General features: G+C 43.2%; 1 protein-coding gene across 3 annotated transcripts in view; it reads right to left on the bottom strand.

The window, feature by feature from the left end:
* Positions 1–23,629, bottom strand: part of LOC135114047 (uncharacterized) — a 121,193-nt gene extending 97,564 nt beyond the window's left edge. Inside the window, exons 1-3 of one of the 3 annotated variants that reach the window (XR_010275184.1) lie at positions 23,311–23,629; positions 13,198–13,308; positions 3,096–3,333 (exon numbers count right to left, since the gene is read on the bottom strand). Coding sequence is in view for 2 of the 3 variants with exons in the window: in XM_064029699.1 (XP_063885769.1) it covers positions 13,198–13,243 (46 nt within the window). In the remaining variant the exon portion in view is untranslated. Of the gene's footprint in view, positions 1–3,095; positions 3,334–13,197; positions 13,309–23,310 lie in introns of those variants that run through there. The other 2 variants (XM_064029699.1, XM_064029700.1) reach the window with 2 other exon arrangements.
* Between the last annotated feature and the right edge of the window lie 541 nt (positions 23,630–24,170).

Raw genomic sequence — 24,170 nt, 5'->3', positions numbered from 1 at the left:
AAGCATCCACCAGGGGACAGATCCACATGGAAAACTATTAAATAAAGTAACCAAAGAAACATAACATACTTAAAGAAACTAAATACCAACTAACCGCTTTTCCACGTTACCTCAACTAACCTAACGATGCAAAAGCTTAAGGTTCCCAGGGGCACGCCATACCTACGCACACCTGAACCCCACACCTACGAAGTCAGTGTTTTTCCCCCCACCTGCGCCCCCGTCGACCATGCAACAGGTCCTCCTCAGACGGCGGAGGAAACCCGTTGAAACAGTCCAGTGATGCAACATCGTGCCATCACCATTATTACTTCACGCCGCCCACCAGACAGCCTCGCTCTCTCCTCCCGTCAATAAAGTGAACCCACCGAGCAATTCACTTTATTGAGCTAAATTTAGTTGGGTTCGGCTTTCCCTTACGGAAGTTGAGGCCGAACGCACGAAGGACGGGTCTGGTCCAAATTGAATAATCGTGCTCGAGGGGTTAGCTTACTTCACCTGGCTGCTTCCGGGTTGCCTACTTAAATGGGGTTCTAGCTGGTTACCTCTTCTTTATTTTACTCAAGTCTGACGTACAGTGTTTTGTGGGTGATACAGATTTTGGGTATTTCTTCAAGACTGATATTAGTTTTATTTCGTTTTTATTTCAAGGGATTTTCCGAGGGGAGTTTTGTGATACGCAATAATGGCAGTGTAATGTAAGTAAGCGCTTCTTTATACCTGTTTCCGTCTGCAAAATGTGGATATACATTAAATGTTTGTTTGGCATTCGGCAGCAAGTTTGATACAGGTTAAGCTGCCTGGAAATGTTACATATGTTACAGAATCAATCTCTCTCTCTCTCTCTCTCTCTCTCTCTCTCTCTCTCTCTCTCTCTCTCTCTCTCTCTCTCTCATGCAATTAAAAACGTTTGAACATAATACGATTAGTTTCACTCTTTCCTTCCTCCTGATTCACACTTAACACCCAAATAGCGTCTCTCTGACAACTCGTATAATGTCACAAAGCATATTAGTGCCTACGAAACACGATCTTTGGGTTTGGTAGATATTTTTATACTTTTCTTGGCAGAGAGAGGGCAAACAACCTATCGAAGTTGATCTTTTATCAGTCTTTCCTCCTCTCTCAGTTATATGTTATCCAGCAAACTTTTCCTGGTACTTTCTTGCATCATTTTTTCTAAATATCACTTTTTTATCCATTCCTCAGTCATATGATTCCTTCCTTTCCTGTTATGAACCTTTCATTCGTACAGTAAACGTTCTCTTTCATATCCCTTTACTTAATATATTCTCCGCTTCCCTTTTCCCTCACTCCTTCCTCCTTGGATTTTTTTTTTGTGAGTTTTTATATTCCAGTCCTGTCTTTTTTTTTTTCTTTTATCTTCTTTATTTCCAGCCTTTCATTGTCACCTTCCCTCCTTGACATCAAAACTCAACTTTGCCACGACAGCTGTAACTCTTTAGGCAGCTGCCCCGCGATCCCACCATCCATCACCTTTTCCTGTCATGATCATTCGCCAAAACACTGCACTTGTTAATGCCAACGCGTAACCCGAAATGACAGTCTACATGTTACAGATGGTCAGTAATCAGGTACCGAATTCCTAGACATGCAATAGTATTTGCGAAATAAAGTTGTCTGCCTACGAAAGATGGAGTTTTCTTTTTTTTTTCTTTTTTTTCTGGGTATGTCAAGGTCCAATATACACACGTGCTTCATAGTCACTGGTTGTTCTTCACTTCAAATGAACAGATATCAAAGTAGAAATTAAATTGTGTGAAAAATCGTGCAGCAAGCATGGCCCAGCACAGGATTGACGGTAAGACGCAATGTAGGCGAGACGTTAGTACGTGCAGGACACTACCATCAATCAGAATGAAGGAAAAGTCAACACACTATGTGCAGACACTCGTGTGAAATTCAGTTAAATTGGTAATACAAACAATTCATCAAGTTCTGATCCACTTAGTAACAATATATTCTATATATTCGTATCTTCCCCTCTCACTTCTCAGTATACTGTAGGTAATATTCTCTCTCTCTCTCTCTCTCTCTCTCTCTCTCTCTCTCTCTCTCTCTCTCTCTCTCTCTCTCTCTCTCTCTCTCATCGGAAGCACAGTGGAGTTGTTTAATCATGTCACACAGTCACACTCACTTTCGCTAATTCACAAACAGCCATTATTAATAATTTTAATGCATCACATAATCTGCTATCCGATTATCATTTGTTGTCGGTCAAATGCAATGAAAATGCCAACAGTGCTACCCCCAGCAGCAAATAATATCCTTATTAGCAATGGCGCTGATCAGGTGAAGGGACCACGTACGGCAACGTTTCGCCGCCACACACCCGAGGAATCGATGGGGTGTTAGCGTGTCACCTGTTACACCTTACACCGCGCCCCTCACACCCTCAGGCCTCAGCCCCTCACCACCCCACGTGACCGTCAGCTGCCAGCGCCACCCACTACCAACACACGGCCAGTCTCAACACACGTGTGAGTTATTATTCATAGAATTAGGCTTACCAACAGTTCTTGGATTGCGGTACTAGACAGTCTTTTAAAAGAGGAATATCTTTTTTCCTTGAGTAAAACGTGTATGTATGTATGTATATATATATATATATATATATATATATATATATATATATATATATATATATATATATATATATATATATATATATATATATATCGTTCATATATTTTCACTCCACTTGGCAAAATTAATTACACGTGTGCTCGTATTGTTCAATTCTGAATAAGTGAAAAATATATATTTTACAATTTAATCAAACGTGATATATATATATATATATATATATATATATATATATATATATATATATATATATATATATATATATATATATATATATATATATTACTCATGTAACACCCTGTGGGCCAGACATAAAGGCCCACGTCACCTGGTAAGGCGGCTATCTACACATACACACACGCACACAAACACATGTAACACCAATATGCTTACGATAAAGGTGTGCATCCTTCATAAGCAGATTTTTTTTTTTTTTTCATATGACAAGTAAAGTTCAAGTCACGGGATAAATATTAAAATATACGACACAGGCTCTCACAAGTTTAATAAGTGAACAAGAGGAACTTTACATCGCGTCGAGCTGGGACATTTGGTGTTGCGGGTCGCGTCGTCAAAGTTTGCCGGTGGGCGACGACAGACGGGGCCGCGTAGGTCATTAAAACTTTACGAGAGAAGTTTGACTGAGAGGCGCGTGTCTATTAGAGCCACAAACATCTCGTGTTACTGCTGTAATGTCGCAAGTCGCGTCCTGGTTTGCACGCGGTTCTGTAAAAGGAAACCGAGTACAAATACTAGAAATCGATGCAAGGAAGGTTATCGCAGGCGGGAGTAACAGGTGAATGGATGACAGCCAGACAGCCGCCGCCCGTCAACCTGTGCCAAACATGTCATCACCTGACTTGAATTAGGTCACCTGTTGAATCCAGGGATCAGTCAGAGTGGTGGAATCCCTCGCCAGTTCACGGCCAAGACTCCCTTCCCCCCCACGGAGCGCGCCACCTCGGTCGCCGCCGCCGCCGCTGCCGTCGCGGCCTTACCTTGTATGTCCGGTTTGGTGGTGGTGGCGGTGGGCTGGCTCCTGGTGGCCGTGGTCGCCTGGTTGTGGTGGTGATGGTGATGGTGGTGATGGTGATGATGGTGCATCTTGCTATTGACCTGCATCATCACAGCGTTACACACCTAGTCACAGCATCCCAGCCGCGGCGGGCACATAGCTCCTCTCCAATCGCGTCGCAACCCAAGTTGTAAAAATATTCGACTTTACCTCCGCACTAAACGGCACGCATCGTGAAAACTTTTACATTTTTTACCATTACAACTTCTCTAACAAGGGTGAAAATCCAGGGAATATCATGAGAGACACTTAACTTTGATATCATTGATATCAATCACTGAATGCAATGACGAGAGCCATCACATGCGCGTCGATATCTTTTCATTCGACAAGCAACCCTCCTTCACCGCCACAGCGTCAAGAAACACTGATGTCCTCTCGGCCAAGTCAATGCTGCCACAGTTTACACTCTCGCTGCCGGATGCTCGTACACTGCGGCGCTGAGCTGATGTTCCTTCAGGAGCTTCCTCCTCCTTCACTGGCTAATATTCAGTTAGATCAGAGCTAAACTTCACCTTCTCCATCACCTGCAACTCTGGTATTTAATTGCTTCGACAACTGCGCCTCCATCATAAGCCAGCGCCAGATGCGTTGTACGGCTGGCAAGACTGCCAGTCCCGCCTCCCCTGCGCATGCTCCGCCTCATTTTGACGTTGAAGCGGCAGGGTCTCTAAGTGCGTAAATGTCACTCGATGAAAAATGTTGTATTTTATAACATAAACACTGGATAACAATGTTAAAAGCAGTGCCACCTAAGTGTCTCGGTTACCATAGAGGAGGAGCGCGTCACGTGAACGAACAAATATAAAATCGTGCGAAAAGTTCTGAGTTGGTAGCCACGGGGAGGTGATCTCAGTAGGCGTATGAAAAGACAATTATACAATGATAAGTCAGCGTTGCCAGTTTGTTCAGCAAGGAAGATATATCATGCAATTTTATCTATGATTTATGCCTGCATTTCAACGCCCGCCATTATATATTCAGGTCCAGCAGCCGGGAAACACGTAACAGATGAGTGGCGAGCCGAGTTATGTCGCCCTCGGCACCGCCTCCCACAACGATTCGTCTCCATCGCCAGCTAACTTGAGATTCACCCCGCTGGAACTGTTTCACTCGGAAAGGTTAAGTGATGTGAATAAACTACATTTCTGACGGGATAAAAGACGACAGATGAGAGGGACAGGTGGGGGTGGGAGTTTCAGGGGAGCGTTGGGAGGAAGGAAGAGAGGGAGAGTAGCGGGAGGGGAGGGCGAGGTGAGGAGAGGAAAGGCGGCACGATTCAGGGCGGTTGTGGTGGTCGTGGAGGTGCCGTCGCTTGCCTGCCTTTTGCAATTTACAAGACACAGGGTCATACTCATGGCTTCCCGCTCCTGCCATTTGATACGTGCAACATCTCAAACATTTTTCAAAGTTAAACACACACAAGACTGTCACTCCTCCCCGATAGTCAAGATACCCTGTAAGTAAGGGCAATGTGTCGCGAGAGATGGACACATTTATCACATTATCTCCGTGGCGCCGACCCACTGACTGCTGGTAATGACAGGGCTTAGAGGGGCCGATGACTGGCGGGTGTGACAGCTTACACAAAGCGGCAATGTATATTTCGTAAATTTTGGCCGAGATTAAGAACAGGCAGCGTTGTCCTTACGTGCGCCGCCAGACTTTTATCCTCGAATATTGCTGCTTCGACGGCGGGACGGATCGGAGGTTAACGTGCATGGTGGTGTGCATAGCGATGGAGATATCACCCGAAAATCATAAACATCTTCATAAAACCACTAAGTAATATTTACAATCAGGTGTACTATCGACGTCGACATGCTCTTGGAAGAAGATAAGCTTCTCAAGAAATTTTACGGCGAGGAGTTGAGTACCTGGCTAAGCACAGTGGCGGAGAGGGCGGCACGGCGGCCAAGATTCAAGTTTCCTTCGACGGTATTAAGGTGAGCCGAGAAGTGTAAAGGAGAGGGAAGAGTCGAGGGAAGACGAAGAAACAACTCCATACGTGCAAGGTGAAGGTGTTTTACGCGCAACACTTCCAGCAAGGTATTCAGAATTACTCCACCTTATGAAACTTCCTGCACATCACGCGGTGCATGTGAAAGGGAAAGCCTGCATGCGACATTGCCTCATGACAGTCCCCCAACACAGGCCCTACGCTGGGAGCACTTTGGTGAAGGGTTGTATTACTGTGGCTATTGAAACAAGGTGATGCAGGGCCAGACTTTCAAGGATTAGCCACATAGGCATCGTACTGGTTGCTTATTACTATTACTGTTATTCTATTAATTTCCAAACTTGCAGACAAAATTATATATATATATATATATATATATATATATATATATATATATATATATATATATATATATATATATATAGTCTACAAGTAATAGTAATAAGCAACCAGTAAGGCGCCTGTGTGGCTAATCCATGAAAGTCTAGCCCTGCATCATATATATATATATATATATATATATATATATATATATATATATATATATATATATATATATATATATATATATATATATATATATATATCAGGTGAAAGAGGGATGAGGAAACAATAATGAGAGGCAGGGCGCAGAAAGACAATAATGTGCCCCCATCCTCACGACTCACGAAGGTAGGCATTAAATATAATATAATCATAAACTTCCATCTGATTAAACTTTTACTTGATAAATTGTTTAATAATTACCAGTGTTTAATATTTTGAAAGGTTAATTTCAAGAATTACTCTATCAGAGTATGTTCACTGTGTACTACCAGGAACAAGAGCTGTTCTCTGCCAGCAGCACTGCACCGCCAATAATCGAGAGCGCCTGTATGTAGAGGAAACACGGTAGCTACAGGAAGAAAAGTGTGAAGAGTAACTGTGAAGACATAATGGCGGAATGGCGGACCTGACTGTGGATCCATGTCGCGGTGACTGTGTGCACAAGCACAGGACGCAATGATCCGCTTGTTGCGCCGCCAACAAAACTCAAATAAAAATTCACAAAAGACATTCAGGTTTGCGAAGCCCTGCTTACGGTAACACTTCCGCATATCTTTAGTCTAATAATTAAAAATAATTATCAATTTTCCGCGCGATACAAACGTCTACCCGAACGTGTTACACCAAAACCGTCAGTCAAACTCCCATAAGCTACGTACACGCTAAGTGCTGCATGCCCAGCCTCTCACACTCAGCACGAACCAGCAGTATGAAGACCGTGGATAATATGAAGGATAGAAGTAATTTTCATCCATTAACTCCTAACCTGCGATTCGACCTCACTTCAGCTTTGCCTCGTCGTATCTACGAGCGACGGTTTGCCTCAGCTCCGCGTGTTCTCGCCTGACCTCAAGCACCTTGATGAATAACAACGCTGATGACAGGAACCATCATGGAGGAGTAAACAGCTGCTCGTCAGGACGCCGCTGTCTGTGTCAGGCGCGGCGCTCGCTGCCAGAGGAGGGAGCCTTGCCGCGCGCCGATCACTTTTCATGTTGCTGCTTTTTTCTGCGCCTTCTTCTTGGTGGTGTTTTCATATCTTATCATCATCGTCATATTCATCATATCATGTCTTCTTTTTCTTCATGTTGTTATTATTATTATTATTATTATTATTATTATTATTATTATTATTATTATTATTACTACCAGTCACTACTACCACCACCACTACTAGTATTATATATATATATATATATATATATATATATATATATATATATAATATATATATATATATATATATATATATATATATATATATATATATATATATATATATATATATATATATATATATATATATATATATATATATATATATATATATATCAGTAAAACCAGCAACAACGGTAGCAGGAGCATTTTTGTCATTACTGTTAATTATAAGTTACACGCTGTTCAGTTTTTGTTTTCATTCTTTATACATAACACATGCGATTCATCTGTCTGTCTGTCTGTCTGTCTGTCTGTCTGTCTTACACAAGCCAGACCACGAGGTGAAAAACATATTTTTATGTTATATCTGTGTGCAAAGAAAAGATAAAAAATAAATGAATAATTAATTAAAATACACAGCTACATAAATAAATAAAATAAAAAAAAACTATAAACATTTCCAGTCGATTGCAATATTACACACAGGTGTTCATTGTGGAGGTCTAGCTTTGACTGTTTTTCAGCTCGAAACCACCAAGCCTGAAGTATCCCCGAGCTCACCTTCCTGAGTACACAGTGACATGCCTTGGTACGACAAGCAACGATAATATTCATTACAGATGGAAGAACGATAATCTTTCCCTTGATAATGGCATTTCCATGTTGATGAGGTACTCTGATGATCTTGCCACACACACACACACACACACACACACACACAGACAGACAGATCAGACCACGGGTTGCCAGTTTGCCAGCAGTTATGATTGGAAGCATTACGCTACTCTCTCACAATCAGTATCCATGAGCGTAGCGTTTCGTGCATGAATCTGTGTGTGTGTGTGTGTGTGTGTGTGTGTGTGTGTGTGTGTGTGTGTATTTCAGCGTTGCATTCCTCTTGCCATTACTGTTTCAGGGTACGTGTGCATCCTTCTGCATATTGAACAAGGAAAAAACCTGGAATGAAATTTGTATGCGAAGTGAGAGTTGACGTTACTCGTACTTCCAAATGGAGCCCAAAAATCATTTGAACCATTAACTATTGAAATGCTACATATAAATTGATAGAGAGATAGAATAATTAATTTAAGCCTCCACAAATTGAATTAATGCCTGTAGTACACTAGCGATCTTAAGACTGTTATCTCTTCACTCGGAAAGGTGAGTAAAAAAGAAAAAAAAAGATATATGACACGTTGCAGTATTAAAGGTTCCTTCCCCTAACGCCAGCAGCAAGCAATACAAGCAATACTGCCAGTGTGCTGAAATTGTCCACGAAAGATTCAGCAGTTTCCTTTTCATCTTTACTCAATCGGCGTGGGTGTACTGCTTCGATTATAAGTAATTTAATTATACTTAGTAATTTGTGTAGAAGCAGGGTGTGCAGTAAGACAATTTCATTCACTGTCATCCAGTATCACCATGGTCGCCAATGGAGCATCAGTTATCACCTATTTACACGATTTATTCATTATACGCATAGTTCATAAATGCAGTCGTAAAAAATAACATATGGATTAATTAGAAACAATGCAACAAAACTTTTTTTTTTGTAATTTCGTTAAATACAGTAGTATTCTTGTTTAATAAATGTTACCCCATCCCTGACTAAATTTCTCCCTTAAGAATGTAAAATTTCTAAATATTTTTTTACTCATGATGACACCAGCAAGGCAACCAACAAATCTTAAACTAAGGCAACAAATTTTCTTACTTATACGAAAATATCAGTTCAGTTAAGCTTCCAATGGTAATGGGAAGAACACAAGCCTCAGAGTTCAAGCGTGACTCCATGTAGAGCCTTCGCTTGGTTAACAACACATGTGGGGGCGAAAAAGTATGTCTACAGGTTGTCCTAGTAGTTACAGCAGTGATGGTAAGAGTTGTGATAGTAGTCGTAGTAGTAGTAGTAGTAGTAGTAGTAACGGTAGTATTAGTAGTAGTAACGGTAGTAGTAGTAGTAGTAACGGTAGTAGTAGTAGTGGTGGTAGTAGTAGTAGTAATGGTAATATAGTTAATACCATTACCATAAGTACAATAACAACAACTCGAAGCCACACTTAGCACTATATTTCACAGGAATAAAATCAATACAGTTGGCCTGACGTTCACGACTGAATACTGATTGGAGGATGAATGTAAAGTTTGTCCCCTGCAGGTAATCTGTGGTGGCGTCCCCCGAGTATTATTGCTGCACTAAACAAGCTTCCTCCCGCCAGCCAGTCTGTCTGTCTCTCCGGGCGAAGAAAGGCATGGTGGTAACGTAAGGGGCTTGTTTGGATCGACGACAACTCCTTCCTTGACGTGGTCCAGAACAGAAGCCGAGTGCCTGACAGATAAGTGACTGATGGACTGAATGATAATGTGATCGCTTGACTGCCTGCCCAGCTAACTGATGATCGGATAGCTGCTGACTGACGGATTCAGTGACAACCCGGTGATGCAACTTAGTAACCAACTCACTACCTCCTGCCCCTTCCTCTCCATCCCCTCATGCCGTCTCCGACCCTCCCCAATTAAGCCCCCTTCACTTTCCGATTAAAAGCTACCGCTCTGCGACCGCCGGTGCAAGAAGAGTGCCTCCCGCAGGGTTCAGCTTTCCCATGACATTCCCCCGCCGTCGGAAGCAAGACCCAGCATGGCGGTAGTGGTGGTGGTGGTGGTGGTGGTGGTGGTGGTGGTCACAGAGAGAGCCTCTCCCTTCCATCAATGAACTTACAATTGGGGACGAACCTTGTAGTCCTTTTCCCCCGCCGTGTAAGGTCCCGCTGTAAAGGTGTTATCAATAGTGAGGATTTTTCGATGCCAGCCATCCGCCAGACTGATTCCAGACAGGTTACTGCAGCTGAGATGCGGACGAGGAGTGCGTGTTCCGCCTCTCTTGGCATTCGTGAACGTCACTGCGGCAGCCACGTACATGTTTCCTGCTTATTCTTTAAAGTAATATATAGCATTTCTGACAATCCATCTTCTGCGGGAAATAAACAAATAATCTGAATACTCTCTCTCTCTCTCTCTCTCTCTCTCTCTCTCTCTCTCTCTCTCTCTCTCTCTCTCTCTCTCTCTCTCTCATATCGAATGGGGGAGCGGCCAGAGATGTATGGAGCACCGTCTCTCCAAGGCATGAACTAAAGAAAGTCTCTATAAATGTACAAACTCCACCAGATATGCTGAAATAGGCGGAACAAATATTTTACTTCTCTAGGAAATTCGCGGCATGGAAGTGAAATTGATACCACACCACCTCCACCCAACCACCACGAGTAAAGTTACTAACATTATATATATATATATATATATATATATATATATATATACATATATATATATATATATATATATATATATATATATATATATATATATATATATATATATATATATATATATATATATATATATATATATATATATATATATATATATATATAATTTATTTACCTATATTTCTAGCGTATTCCATGTGTACTCCGGGCAGTAAATTTACCTTTCAAAATGCTGCCTTCTTGAGTTTCCTAATACGAAAAATAAATATTTGCAGGGTCTCCAAGCAGCTGCTCGAGTCCACACCTCCCACACTCCGAGAAAACATCCAGCGTGGAAATCTTCAGAATTCAACATTTACCTCACCTTCAGCGATCGATGCAGTTTGGCACCGGTGGGAGAAAACGGGAATTGCGTCCATTCCCTCAGTGGCCAGGAACACGGTGGCCAAGATGATGCGGGGTGAGGACAGCGGGCCCAGGCGTGGCGGGGCGGAGCGTGATGGGAGTGGGGAGACGGTGATAAGACGGGGATGTGATAAGACAGGGCGAGGCGAGACCAGACCAGGCTAGAAACGAGGCGAGGCGAGACGAGACGCAACAGGATGGGCGGAGTGGTACAGGCGTGAACAAAGGCGCTGTATGGTAGGGGTGGTACTGGAACGAGTGATCATGTGCCTCCGATTGGTGTGACGCAATAGAAAGCAGTAGGGAGGAAAAGGTTTAAGGGACGGATAGGAGACGTGATGCGGAGCTGTAACTGCTGAAGGCGCTGTAGTGTGAAGGAAATGCGAGAATGCATGCAGCACGAAGCAGTGTGGTACAGTGCTGTATGCGGTGGATCTGGGAATCAGAAGTGGGTTTTGTGCGGTGGAGCGGTGCGGTGCGGTGCGGTGCAGGGATTGGCAGTGGTGTGTGGTGCGGGGCAAGACGGGACGCGCGCTGGAAGGCTTTGGGTGGCGGGATGAAGTGGTCAGACGGGCCACACCACCTGTCGGGACGGCGCGCCAGCCTGCCCCTCGCACATGGCTGCCTCGGCTAAGCTCCTTGAGGGGATTACGTGTGCACACTCCAACGCCGCCTCGTAACGCAAGCGCACTAATGCCTTCACCTCACACCCTCACCAATATCTACATTAAACTGGGATTTCAGGTTGGGCTGCCACTTGCTTTAGTGTGATTGCTCAATGCGGCACACACCACGATTGTGCGAGTGGACTATTCCATTATCAGCGGATTTAAAGGCGTCAAGATAATGCTACCGAGGAATGCAAAGTGTGCTAATAAACATTTATTCCTGGGCGGGAAAGATTTGTGCTGACATCATTTTGTTCACGCAATAAGGCACACAAGTAAAATGTATATGTAGAAATTCTCTCTCTCTCTCTCTCTCTCTCTCTCTCTCTCTCTCTCTCTCTCTCTCTCTCTCTCTCTCTCTCTCTCTCTCTCAGTTTTCATAATTTCGGCACAGATTTAAGGAGCAAACTCTACAGTCTCTATCACCACTCCACGATAATTCTGTCTCCGGCTCTCCGCTGCACAAGAGCAGTCGTCCACGCCCAACAAAACATATCACTAATTGGAAAGGAGAAATAAATAAGAAGTGTTTAACAAATAGAGCTATTAGCTGCTACATTCAGTTACCTCGTTGCTTCACTTATACTGACACAATTATTTGAAGAGGAATGAATACAGGGATTTAGTAAAGTAATATAGACCTTCACTCAACGATTCACTCTGTATCATCCAGGCAGTAAGGTATGGAGGCAGGTGAGGCAGGTAACAAGAGGAGGGTGACACACACCTGACCTCCGGCGCCCCCACAGCCTTGCCTGCCTACCAATCGCCCGCCAATGAGGGTGATGACAACATCAACGGATAACTCAAGGCTGGGACGGCTCGGACCTTACTTCACGGGCACTTTAGTCTTCTGATGCCCGGAGAACCAATGCTGAATCTCTCTCTCTCTCTCTCTCTCTCTCTCTCTCTCTCTCTCTCTCTCTCTCTCTCTCTCTCTCTCTCTCTCTCTCTCTCTCTCTCTCTCTCTCTCTCTCTCTCTCTCTCTCTCTCTCTCTCTCTCGTTGTTTAGTCTGCAACCTGGACCAGTGTTCCTTTAAGCCTAATTTTTTTTTACACACACACACACACACACACACACACACACACACATACGAGCACATACACAGCGTACATACACAGTACATAAGTAAGAATCAGGCACACACCTGGATCCCGCGTGCTGGCAGGCGGCGGCCTTAGCTGGTCGTGGTCGGGGCGGCGATGTGGTTAAAAAGTGGACTTAAATGTATTTTAGAGGAGCATGAATAACAAAGATATTAGTGGCGGTGGACGAGGTTTCGCCATTTCGGTCAAGGCAGTAATTGTGTGCCTCGGCAAGACACACAATTATCATATAATTTCTCCGCCACACACACACCCCGGACACTAATGCTCTCATTCGATATATATTTAATTTCTCACCAGATGTCGGTAAATACTCCTGGGAGAAGGTACCACGTTTATTAGAGGGACTTTCATAACCTCCCTCTCTGCGTTTGCCTCGCCGGAGAAAAGTAAAAAGTGACTTACCTCCGGGATAAACATTGCACATCAAGGAGCGGGTCGACGGAGGCATGCATATTAATTCTCTCTCTGCTTTCTGGCATTACTCTGCTTCGGCCACCCCACGCCCAAACTGACCTGCGGGAGAGAAGAGAACCACTGCTGTAGGAAGTATTCATATGGCGGTCACCACTGGCACACTACTAATATTACCCTAACCACACTGATAGCTAAGGATGAATGATGCTAGGGCAGGCAAAAAATTAGTTTTCATTGTTCCTATGGAGACAAAGGGACCGTCACACAAACTGATAAGCAAAGACCCACACAGCTACCCACCCACACCCACACACACACCCTACGAAGTTACCTACATCACATCTCGCACTCTCTTACCTCTCTTACCCAGTCTGGAAACTAGAGTCCTGCAGGCCCAGAATAGAGGTCTCCGGGGAAATTATCCTGCCGTCTTAAATATATGCCAAGACTTCGATTCCCGCGAGCAGTGATGAAGCACAAGTGGGGGACGCCGACGAAGGAACGACCCCAGCTGGATACTTTACGAGGCATATTGAAAACTCTAAGGGCACTGTGTTATTTGTAGTGATCGATTTACAGCTGCTTATTTATTATTTTTAATGCCGAACATAACAGGAAGTTTGTTTCGTCACGGCAAAAACTGTATCCGCCACATCATCGCCGCGACACACTACAAAGACCATCCTTGAACTGTTCCCGCTACGCTAAATTCTACAGCCTTTGTCTTCCTTCTGGTACACGGGCCCTCGGCAATGGTCGAATTCTGGGATCACGTCCTCAACTCTCAAAGCAAGTATTCATCAGCCAGGTCGTTACTGAGTCTCCTAGTTCCTCCTAATGCCACAAGAACTCTATACCCAAAGCTCCCTTTCATGCTGCCATACAATTCTCGAGCGTCCATCCTGTCCTGCGTCACCTTCCTGCTCCCGCCGTCGTCCCTTTACCACCCCTGCTTCTCTGTCTATCTTTACCATTTACTAACGCAATATTCCACTTTTTTTTCCATGCTGCTGACTCTACAATTCACAGTCACTCGTTGCTCAATGTCTGTTAGCCGAACCCTGCCGCCCGCCAGCCCACCCTCTCTGCCACTCTCGTCAGCTCGCCAGCAAATAGTTCATCTGCAGAACAATATTGTGGACAAATTAACCATCACCAAGTTAGTTCCGGGCCCTTTCTGATCATCTGACTGACCTGCCAGCGTTCAGAAAGATTACGAGCAACAGACGCTATTTTTTTCGACAACTTCTACTTTTATGTGTTTATGTAATTACAGGTTTTGAATTTGATGTACTGCGCAGTAATAATGAAGGGGATTAGAAAACGGGAGGACATATAAGGTGGGGATTTTGGTGGATAAAAAATAAGCTATAAATCAATACAAGTAGACACATGCATATGGCTCACAGGACCATTCACACACCCACGCCCCTAGCCCCCATACACAAACATATCCCTGACCAGAAAAAAAAAAAAAAAATCATAATCACTACAGTGGCATTATACCAAGCGCACTGAAGCTTAAGTAATGAACATATAAAAGAGCGAGAGCGTAATGACATATTCCAACGAAAGCCGATGAGTGATAATGCTTTAGCAACTTCAGTTTAGCAGCGAGCATGAGAGTGAGCCTGAGAGATACGCGTCTGCTATATCCCCTTGCTAGAAAAAAGGAAAGGCAAACTAGATCAGAGTGAAAGAAAAAAAAAAGTTCATGGTTTTGTAATTCAAGGTTACTTAATGGATTTGACACGCGTATAAGCAACCAACCGCCTCAATGTCAAGCGTCAGCAGCGGTCATCTAGTACGAATGAGAACACTTATTTTAGGAAACTTTTTTTTTTATTAGGAAGTACGAAAGAAATTGTTAGAAGACTTGTGAACGTGTGAACAAATGAACACACACACACACACACATCGATCAACAACTTAATCCACTAGCATCGAGACAGCTGTGACACGGGAGGGAGGAAAGTAAGAAAAAAAAAAAATGCATAAAACAAATAAATGAATAAAAACTTCAAATGAAAACTGCTATAATCGCCAGAATTTCGTGGTGCCATAATAAACGTGAATCCTTTGAGCCAATTAAGTGGTGCCGATGATAATTCGTAGAAAAGTGAAACAAAACAATTCGGAACGTAGCGTCAGAAACAACAAAATGACAACAACATATATATTAATGAAAAAGTACCACATCAGTTTTTTTTTTCTCCACCATCAACTGACGGAAAAATAGATGATGAAAAATAACACTGATATGATACAGGAAGGGTCTAATTACTGCTGAAATTATACACTGAAGGGAGTTAAACAGCAGAATTTTCTTGTTGTGGGCGTGTTACCTGACGTGTACAGAAACCTGACGTGTACAGAAACCAACGAAGTCTGGAAGGGCAAATATAAAAAAATCCCTAAGGAGTGGACAAGGATAATTTTCGCTAATGTGCAAGAGAGATAGAGAAAGAGAGAGAGCGAGAAAAAAAATATAGATAATGATAATATATTCTGAAACTTAAAAAAAAAAAAAAAGCATGGCAATATATAAATTACTGTTTTACTGATTTAACAGCGTCGCAGCAATGGAATCACTTGGAGACAGTGGTAAGGAAACGAACACAACAGTTACATAAGGATAACACATTTCCTTCGTTACCCACCTGCCTCTACCATCACCACCGCTCAGCCGCCGTCACCGCCACCATCACCACCACCACCGCCACCATCACCACTACTCCAAACAAAAGCCACAAGCACTGCAATAACTTCCACATCAATAGCACTGCATCAACAACAAAATCGCATGAAGAGATGAATAAACGTACGTGTGTGTGTGTGTGTGTGTGTGTGTGTGTGTGTGTGTGTGTGTGTGTGTGTGTGTGTGTGTATGTGTGTGCGCGCGTCAGTCTTCACTTCATAAACCGATTAGTTTTCTTCCAGCGAATCTTACTTTGCAATTTGCGAGGAATTTCCCAACCTTCCCTCTTTGGCTTTATTCCCGCGGAGAGGAAATGCAAAATACCTGTCAGAGTAGCTTTTACTGTAGTTATTTGTGTTATGTCCTGAGCACTGGGTACGTTTCCTTGTCATTAAAAGAGGGTGTGTAGCGTTTTGTGTGTGTGTGTGTGTGTGTGTGTGTGTGTGTGTGAGGAATGAGGACGAGGCAAGGCAGACATCAGAACGTAGTAGGGTCCAAGTCGGGTATAACATCAGCAAAGATGGGATGTCTGCAGCACACACACTTTCCATTTACCTCGTTTATAGAATCTGTCTGTTTCTCGCACCTTCCATCTCTCTCTCTCTCTCTCTCTCTCTCTCTCTCTCTCTCTCTCTCTCTCTCTCTCTCTCTCTCTCTCTCTCTCTCTCTCTCTCTCTCTCTCTCTCTCTCTCTCTCTCTCTCTCTCTCTCTCTCTCTCTCTCTCTCTCTCTCTCTCTCTCTCTCTCTCTCTCTCTCTCTCTCTCTCTCTCTCTCTCTCTCTCTCTCTCTCTCTCTCTCTCTCTCTCTCTCTCTCTCTCTCTCTCTCTCTCTCTCTCTCTCTCTCTCTCTCTCTCTCTCTCTCTCTCTCTCTCTCTCTCTCTCTCTCTCTCTCTCTCTCTCTCTCTCTCTCTCTCTCTCTCTCTCTCTCTCTCTCTCTCTCTCTCTCTCTCTCTCTCTCTCTCTCTCTCTCTCTCTCTCTCTCTCTCTCTCTCTCTCTCTCTCTTGCAGGTGAGGCTAGCTTAGTGCACCTGTCCATCACGGAGAGACCTTTGTGACCAGATACGCGTGTGACTCTTTGAATCGCTGCCGCAGACACACACACACTTCCTATGAGAGCAAATCTGCTTTCCCACCAAAATCTCCTCACACTGACACACACACACACACACACGCTTATGAATCTGCCCCCTATGTTTATGTTCGTAGTCGCTCCTATTGTGAGTAATATTTCCATTATCACTAATTCATTATGATTATCGTCTTTGTTAGATATTTTCGTCAATGTCAGTGTCATTATAGTTATGGCTGGTGTTATCTAATTATCGGTAATCATTGTTACTTTCCTTCTAAATAACCTTACTGTCACCCTCATCATCATCACCACCACCACCACCACCACCACCAAAGTACCTGTGCAGGGCGTGGTAATTGCTAACATGCACGCCGCAACATCTGCCCGTCACTGCCAACATGATGCCTCAACAGACTTTAAACTTCCAGACACAATGTACGATGAAAAATTATTGACCTCTGACCTCGCACGTGATGCGACCGTCCCCATGCTGACCTTCCTCACATCATGGCAGGTTACTACGTCCAAGGTCAAGAGCTGTGTGGGGGAAAAGGCTCAGAGGACACAAACAAACAAATTAACTTTTCTTCTCTGATACCAGGTATTCTGCAACATTCAAGTTAAGTAGGTTAGGTTAGGTTAGGTTAGGTTAGGTCGACAAAAGAACACAACACCCTGGTAAGTCTACCGAGCGGCCTTATTTTCTCGGTCGCTTTCCCCAAAAAATACACGAAAAAAGGGTTATTATGCAAATATGCCAATAGTGTCGTTGGGTAAATTGCAAAAATCTCCGTTGAGACAGTTACATTTCGTTTGTCATTTCCATTCTTGTACCGGAAGTTGATTTTTTTTTCCCCAAATCATGACTCGTACTGTAGGCTACCACTTCCCCCCCCCCAACACACACACACACACACACACACACACACACACACACACACGTGCAGTGAACATAAGTGAAGTGAACTCGGGCAGCATCAAGCCACAGTTGGAATCATCAATTATTCAAGAGAGAGAGAGAGAGAGAGAGAGAAAAAAAAAAAAGGAATTTACCGAGAACTGCTTGCACACAAATGAACTACACTCACCGACTCCTGCACGTGATCTTCCCCCTCATGACAGATTGGCTTGGCATCACAACGACCAATTACACCACACTCAACCCCTGATCATGGCCCATTAAAACTGCAGCTGCAACTTCACCCAGATTTACTACATTTTTCTGCGACATATTTTCTATAAAGACAACGAGTTTTAACAAAGAGTGCACTTGTTTGCGTATCTTTCCAAGTTACGTAAGGTGACACAGAAAACGTACATCAAATTATTCGACTGCAAGATGGATTTAATGTGGATTTAACACAAAAACACTCCCTATCGTCCAACTCGAATATTTAATAGCTTTCCACAGCAGGCATGACCTCCGGTACTCCTGACATATTGCGTCGTTCCGTGTAAGCCACTTTTTCCTGCAGGCATTACATCCCGAACTGGCGGTGGCCTCATATCTTCCTCCAGCTCGAATTCTCTTTCCACTGTTTGTTTCCTTTGTTTTGTAAACCTTCTCTGATTTTGTTCGGCAGATTTATCGCAGAAATACCAAAACGTGCCTCTTTCCGAACATTGGCTCACACGGCGCTCTAATTCCAGAGAGACATCGGTTTAGTCTGCCAGTGGACAAAGTGAAGTCCCTCTGGCTATCCCGTTGGATCTCTTTGCCTGTAGGGAAAGTATTGTTTCGTTATGTTTGTTAGTTCACTCCACGCAGCACTGTGATCGCGAATGACGTGGGTTTCCATGAACTAAATTGCAATCTGCATTCGCTGTCTCCCTCCCTCCCTCCCTCCCTCCCTCCTGAAAAAAGTGCATCATTATTTACAATACATCAAATAAAGATCTCCGCAAATAAATTTTATGTTCATATTCTATTCTTTACCAACTCCGTTAATCAACATCAGTAATGAAACATACATAAAAGAAGGTTACATACAAAGATAACAAGAATCATAAAAAATGCCGCAACGGAAGAAGGGAGCTGATTTTCATGCTTGCTTTAACTTGAACTGTGTGAGAGAGAGAGAGAGAGAGAGAGAGAGAGAGAGAGAGAGAGAGAGAGAGAGAGAGAGAGAGAGAGAGAGAGAGAGAGAGAGAGAGAGAGAGAGAGAGAGAGAGAGAGAGAGAGAGAGAGAGAGAGAGAGAGAGAGAGAGAGAGAGAGAGAGAATAAACATAATTAGTGTGGAAATATAACTTCGACACTGCTCCACTATAACTAAAAATTATCCTGTTCGGAAATTTTCAACACCTGCCAGGGCGAAAGATAAAAGGTGGCGCCTTTGTGGCAGAATATATTTTGCTTTTTGCAGGAGGTGGTAAGCGCCTTCCTCAGCAGCCTGTGTCTTCTGAGGACGAATGTGGACAGACTCACTCAAATGTGGTTCTAACAATTTGGAATAATAATAATATTTTCCTTCTCGTTGAATCTGCACATAAATCGAGTTCAAGTATAAAATTTTGGCGTTTAATTGTCATAGGTGAATTTGTCAGTAAATGTAGACTGGCGCGCTTTGCTTTTCTTTGCAAAATGACATGAATGCTGTGGTGTTTTACATGCCTGACGCCCTTCTTGCTTAACATTCTGCTCGAGACGTCTGGGCTCACAGGCAAAGTCTTCTGCTCGCTGTTTTTCTTCACTTTCTTCAGCGTCATGGCGGCGCAGCTTTAACTGAGCTATCGTGGTGCCTGAATATTTTTAATTTGTTGCTTTACTAAGGATATTCTTTCCCCCACGCTCATTAGCAAGATGAACCACTTGGACTTTATCAAAGGATCAACAGCACAATGTACATAGTAATCATCCTATATTACTTTAACAAGCAGTCCTCAACCAGCATTTCCACGAGTACATGTTTCCTTAATGGGCGATAATAATTTTGAGAATCTACCTTGTTAAAATTTCACCTGCCGATCAATAAAACCCCTGGACTGACTCCGCGGTAACAAGCTTCAAACACGTGATTTTATTTTATTTATTTATTTATTTACTATTATTATTATTATTATTATTTATTTATTATTTATTTATTTTTTCTTTTTGCCCCATTTGCTGGGATCACATTGTCTTCACTACACGGTTTTGCCAGTGACAGGAATTTGTTGCATGACGACCCTGGCCTCCATGACCAAGGTATGGCGGTAACACCGGGCTCGACTTGTAACCCTTTACCACTCTGCTCCTCCTTCAAGCCAAGCCGCCTAAAATGAAGTCACTCCACATCGTTACCAGTCACTACACTGCCCATAAAGAAGGTGGAGGAGGATCTTGATCTGACAACATTATAACGTCTGTTACTGCTGCTTTTCTAAATGGATCTATTTCCGTGTATTTCTTGCATAGTGATTGAGCAAAAAAGCTCATTTTCCGAACCAACGAATTTTGATGCCTTTAATTTCGAACAAGGACGTAAACGCCTTAACACACCCGATATATATATATATATATATATATATATATATATATATATATATATATATATATATATATATATATATATATATATATATATATATATATATATATATATATATATATACACACACACACACACACACACACACACACAATGGGTATAACTTTAGCACCTGGAAAATGCACGACATAGGTGTCCTCATTAGCCTTGTGCACCTGGTGGGGGAGCCTCACACTTTCTGTCACGATATCTGGACCACGTCACAAAATTATTCCTTTTATAGGGGAGTATTTTTAGTGGACGCTTGTAATAAAGCGAGCCTCCCTGTTATTAGCGGCGCGGTGTGACGGCAGAGCTGCAGGGAATTAAACGTGTCGTGTGATACAGCCATGATGACCTCGGGCCCAGAGCGGTCTGTGCTGCCTCTCCCCGCCAAGTCCCGCTACACCGCCCCACACGTGTGCTACAATTGCTGTTAATGTGTACCGCAACCTTCTGCTTTAACAGGCTCATTCAAAACAGTTACTGCTCCCTACATCCCACTTCCACAGGTTATCATCCAACCATGACAACAATATTCCGTTGCATATTTCTATTTCGGTTCTAAAACTACAATCTACTTTTCCTTTCAACACAACGCTATTGCAATTCGGGGTTTTGTCCCGGACCAAAACGCTTCCCGCACGGCGAGGAGAGAGGCGGTGCAATGTGGAGGTTCTGTGCTGAGCAGTACTGAGAAACTGGTGTGGGAACCCAGCACATGACGGCGTGTGACCAAGTGCACAACTCTCTATTTAGATTCCTATGCATAAAAACAACAATAAGCGAAGTAATTGTCAAAGTACATAGATTAGTATGAAGTTTCCATTTTAGCCGATATATTGGAAGACACAGGAGGATGGTGGAAGGTCATGGAAGTGGAAAGAGAAACACCTAAACATTCTGGCCTGAGTGGTGGCGAACAAAATTCTTGACCGGAAAGGCAAAGCTCCTTATGCCGCCTCGCCTCACCCCGAAGCACACGTGAAGGACGCAAACTTAACAATTACTGGACGATGCATTGCCAACCATCACCGGTGTGCACCACAACGCAAGGACACCATCACCACAATATTGTAAACATTTAATGTAACGAGAACGGGACGAGACTCAGCCAGCGCCGCCATGCCAAAGCCTCCCTGCACCCCAGCACCCTTCCTCTCCCGCACCCTTGTGTTCTTAAGGCGGTGGTTTGCACTTGAGAATAGAGAGGAAATAAAAAAAAGCTACATTCGATTATTTCATGTTTTTACAAGACTCTATTCTTCATAGTATGTGTGTGTGTGTGTGTGTGTGTGTGTGTGTGTGTGTGTGTGTGTGTGTGTGTGTGTGTGTGTGAACTTTGTCAACACCCGAGGCTGCCATCACAACCTAATTAACGCCTGTGAACAAAGAGTTAGTTAGTCATAATAATTAAGGTCGTGGACGCCTATGTTGCTGGAAAACTAACAAGTGACAGTTTCACCAAATAATCTTCCTCTTGATATAATGGAAGTCCACTTAGTGGGATTTCTTCTTTTCAAATGGTGATTTCTGGCGCCGTGCACTTGTATATTAATATTAACAGAATCACTATGCAATATTAATTCAGCGTGAAATAGCCAATATGTTACATCAATAAGTCATAACTGTGAGGGAATAGGGAAGTACAATGCACGGAACAGAAGCAGCTGGAGATGATCCATAGATGGCGCAAACCCGAACATAAGCGAAATGAAGAGGAAGAACACGAAGACGAGGGAGAGGGCGAGGACGAAGAAGACGAAGAAGAAAGCGAAGACGAAGATGATGTTCTCAATGCCCTCTCTGGCCTTGACCTTCGGAAGGCTCATGTCCCCTGCGGTACAGTCTCCTACCGTTCCCTGTAACTGCCATTCTTGCCAGATCAAGGTTTTTCGTCTTCGTCTGTTAATATCCATCTCTCCTCCTTGTAGAAAGTTTGCCGACATTCAACCTGTTCTTTAGAAAGGTGACCGCTCCAATCCTTCACACTGCCGTTAAAGCTTTGATTTCCTACGTTTTTTATTGGTTTTGAACCTCTCCTCAACAGAAATATTACGGAGCACCTGTCTGTTCACAACCTTCTTTCCGATCGAGGGTATTAATTCCATAAATGACGATGCGCTGGCGATCATTATGGCTTTCCTCAATGAATCTTTATTATCCTATTTTTGGGGGATTTCAGTGGAACCTTTGCAATTACCTTAGACATATCAATATTGTCTGGCATAAATTATATATATATTTAATTTATCAGCTTCCCCCATATGGTATCTAACCACCTCTCTTCATCTTTATCTCAAGTTTCCCTTCCCATCTCTCTCTCTCTCGCTGCAGTGACACACACCTTCCCTTCTCGTGACTATTTATACTCCGTGAAACTCGTGACATCTTTAAATAAAATAAGAAAAAATCACCTGGAGTCAATCAATTCATGCATCACCAATAAATACTAAGTGCGTGCCAAGGATAGCAGTGAATATCCACCACTGCCGCAGACACTGGCGGCGTCCTCACCCAATAGTTTTCAGCTGCTGCCGCCCTTGTGTGTTCCTGCGGTAAATAAGCACGAAGGTGAGGCCGGGAATCTCACCTCTTCTATTTTCCTCCCAAACATGGCCACAAGGACCTCGATTCGTGTCTGCTCGAAGCCGCGGAAACTCGAGACAAGTGTGAATAAAAAAAATAAATAAATAAAGAGGAAATGGTTACGAATTTCACTTCATTGATTCTTGTTCTCACTAGTTATTGGCATTAACATCACCCGTCTATATCAGTATCATCATCATCACTAACTTTTGACATTTCTTCTCCATTCCCTTACCTTATCTTCAAAATTTCCAATCAACACACCAGTATTTTATTGACACCGCACACAAGACCGCTCAAAGCTACAGGCGGTGATGACGATAACGACGAACGTCCCTATAACTGTGAAGTGTTTGGTCTTCCTCTCGCCTCTTCCTCATTTCCACTTATCTTGTACATATTTCCTCGCCCACAGCACCACCACCGTCCAGCCAGCCGCCCCTCCCGCAGGACCAGGGCGTGCCTCCGTGCTCCGTGCGTGGCGAGGGACAATAAGCCGTGATGGGCACTGCTGCAGATCTCTTTCCCCTCCACTCTTTACGGCGCCTCCTCCTCGCCCTAAGGGATTATGGATAATAACAGTAATGGCAGTAACAACTAGAAAAGCATTAATGGAAATACGGGGGTGAAAGGAACACTGGTGGAGAATTTTATACCTCAAAAAAAAATAAAAATAAATAAATAAATAAGTTAATTAATAAAACTGTACTATTGCTATGATGTTCACTACTACTACTACTACTAGTACTATTTAGGAGTAGGAGTAGTAGTAGTAGTAGTAGTAAATGTTGCAGTAGTAAAAATGAAAAAGTATGTAATGCCTGACAATCTCTCTCTCTCTCTCTCTCTCTCTCTCTCTCTCTCTCTCTCTCTCTCTCTCTCTCTCTCTCTCTCTCTCTCTCTCTCTCTCTCTCTCTCTCTCTCTTACCCACTCCCCCCATATCTGTCTAACTATCCCTCCTTCCGTGCTTCTCTCCGCATCTTTATTACAACACACACAAAAGAAAAAAGAAAAAAACAAAATAAATAAAAAAAAAGACAAGGAGACCAAGATATATGAAAAGCAGAGAGAGGGAGAGAGAGAGAGAGAGAGAG

This window comes from Scylla paramamosain, chromosome 27 (assembly GCF_035594125.1).
Source record: "Scylla paramamosain isolate STU-SP2022 chromosome 27, ASM3559412v1, whole genome shotgun sequence".
Lineage (NCBI taxonomy): Eukaryota > Metazoa > Arthropoda > Malacostraca > Decapoda > Portunidae > Scylla > Scylla paramamosain.
This window is presented reverse-complemented; position numbering and strand designations above follow the sequence as displayed.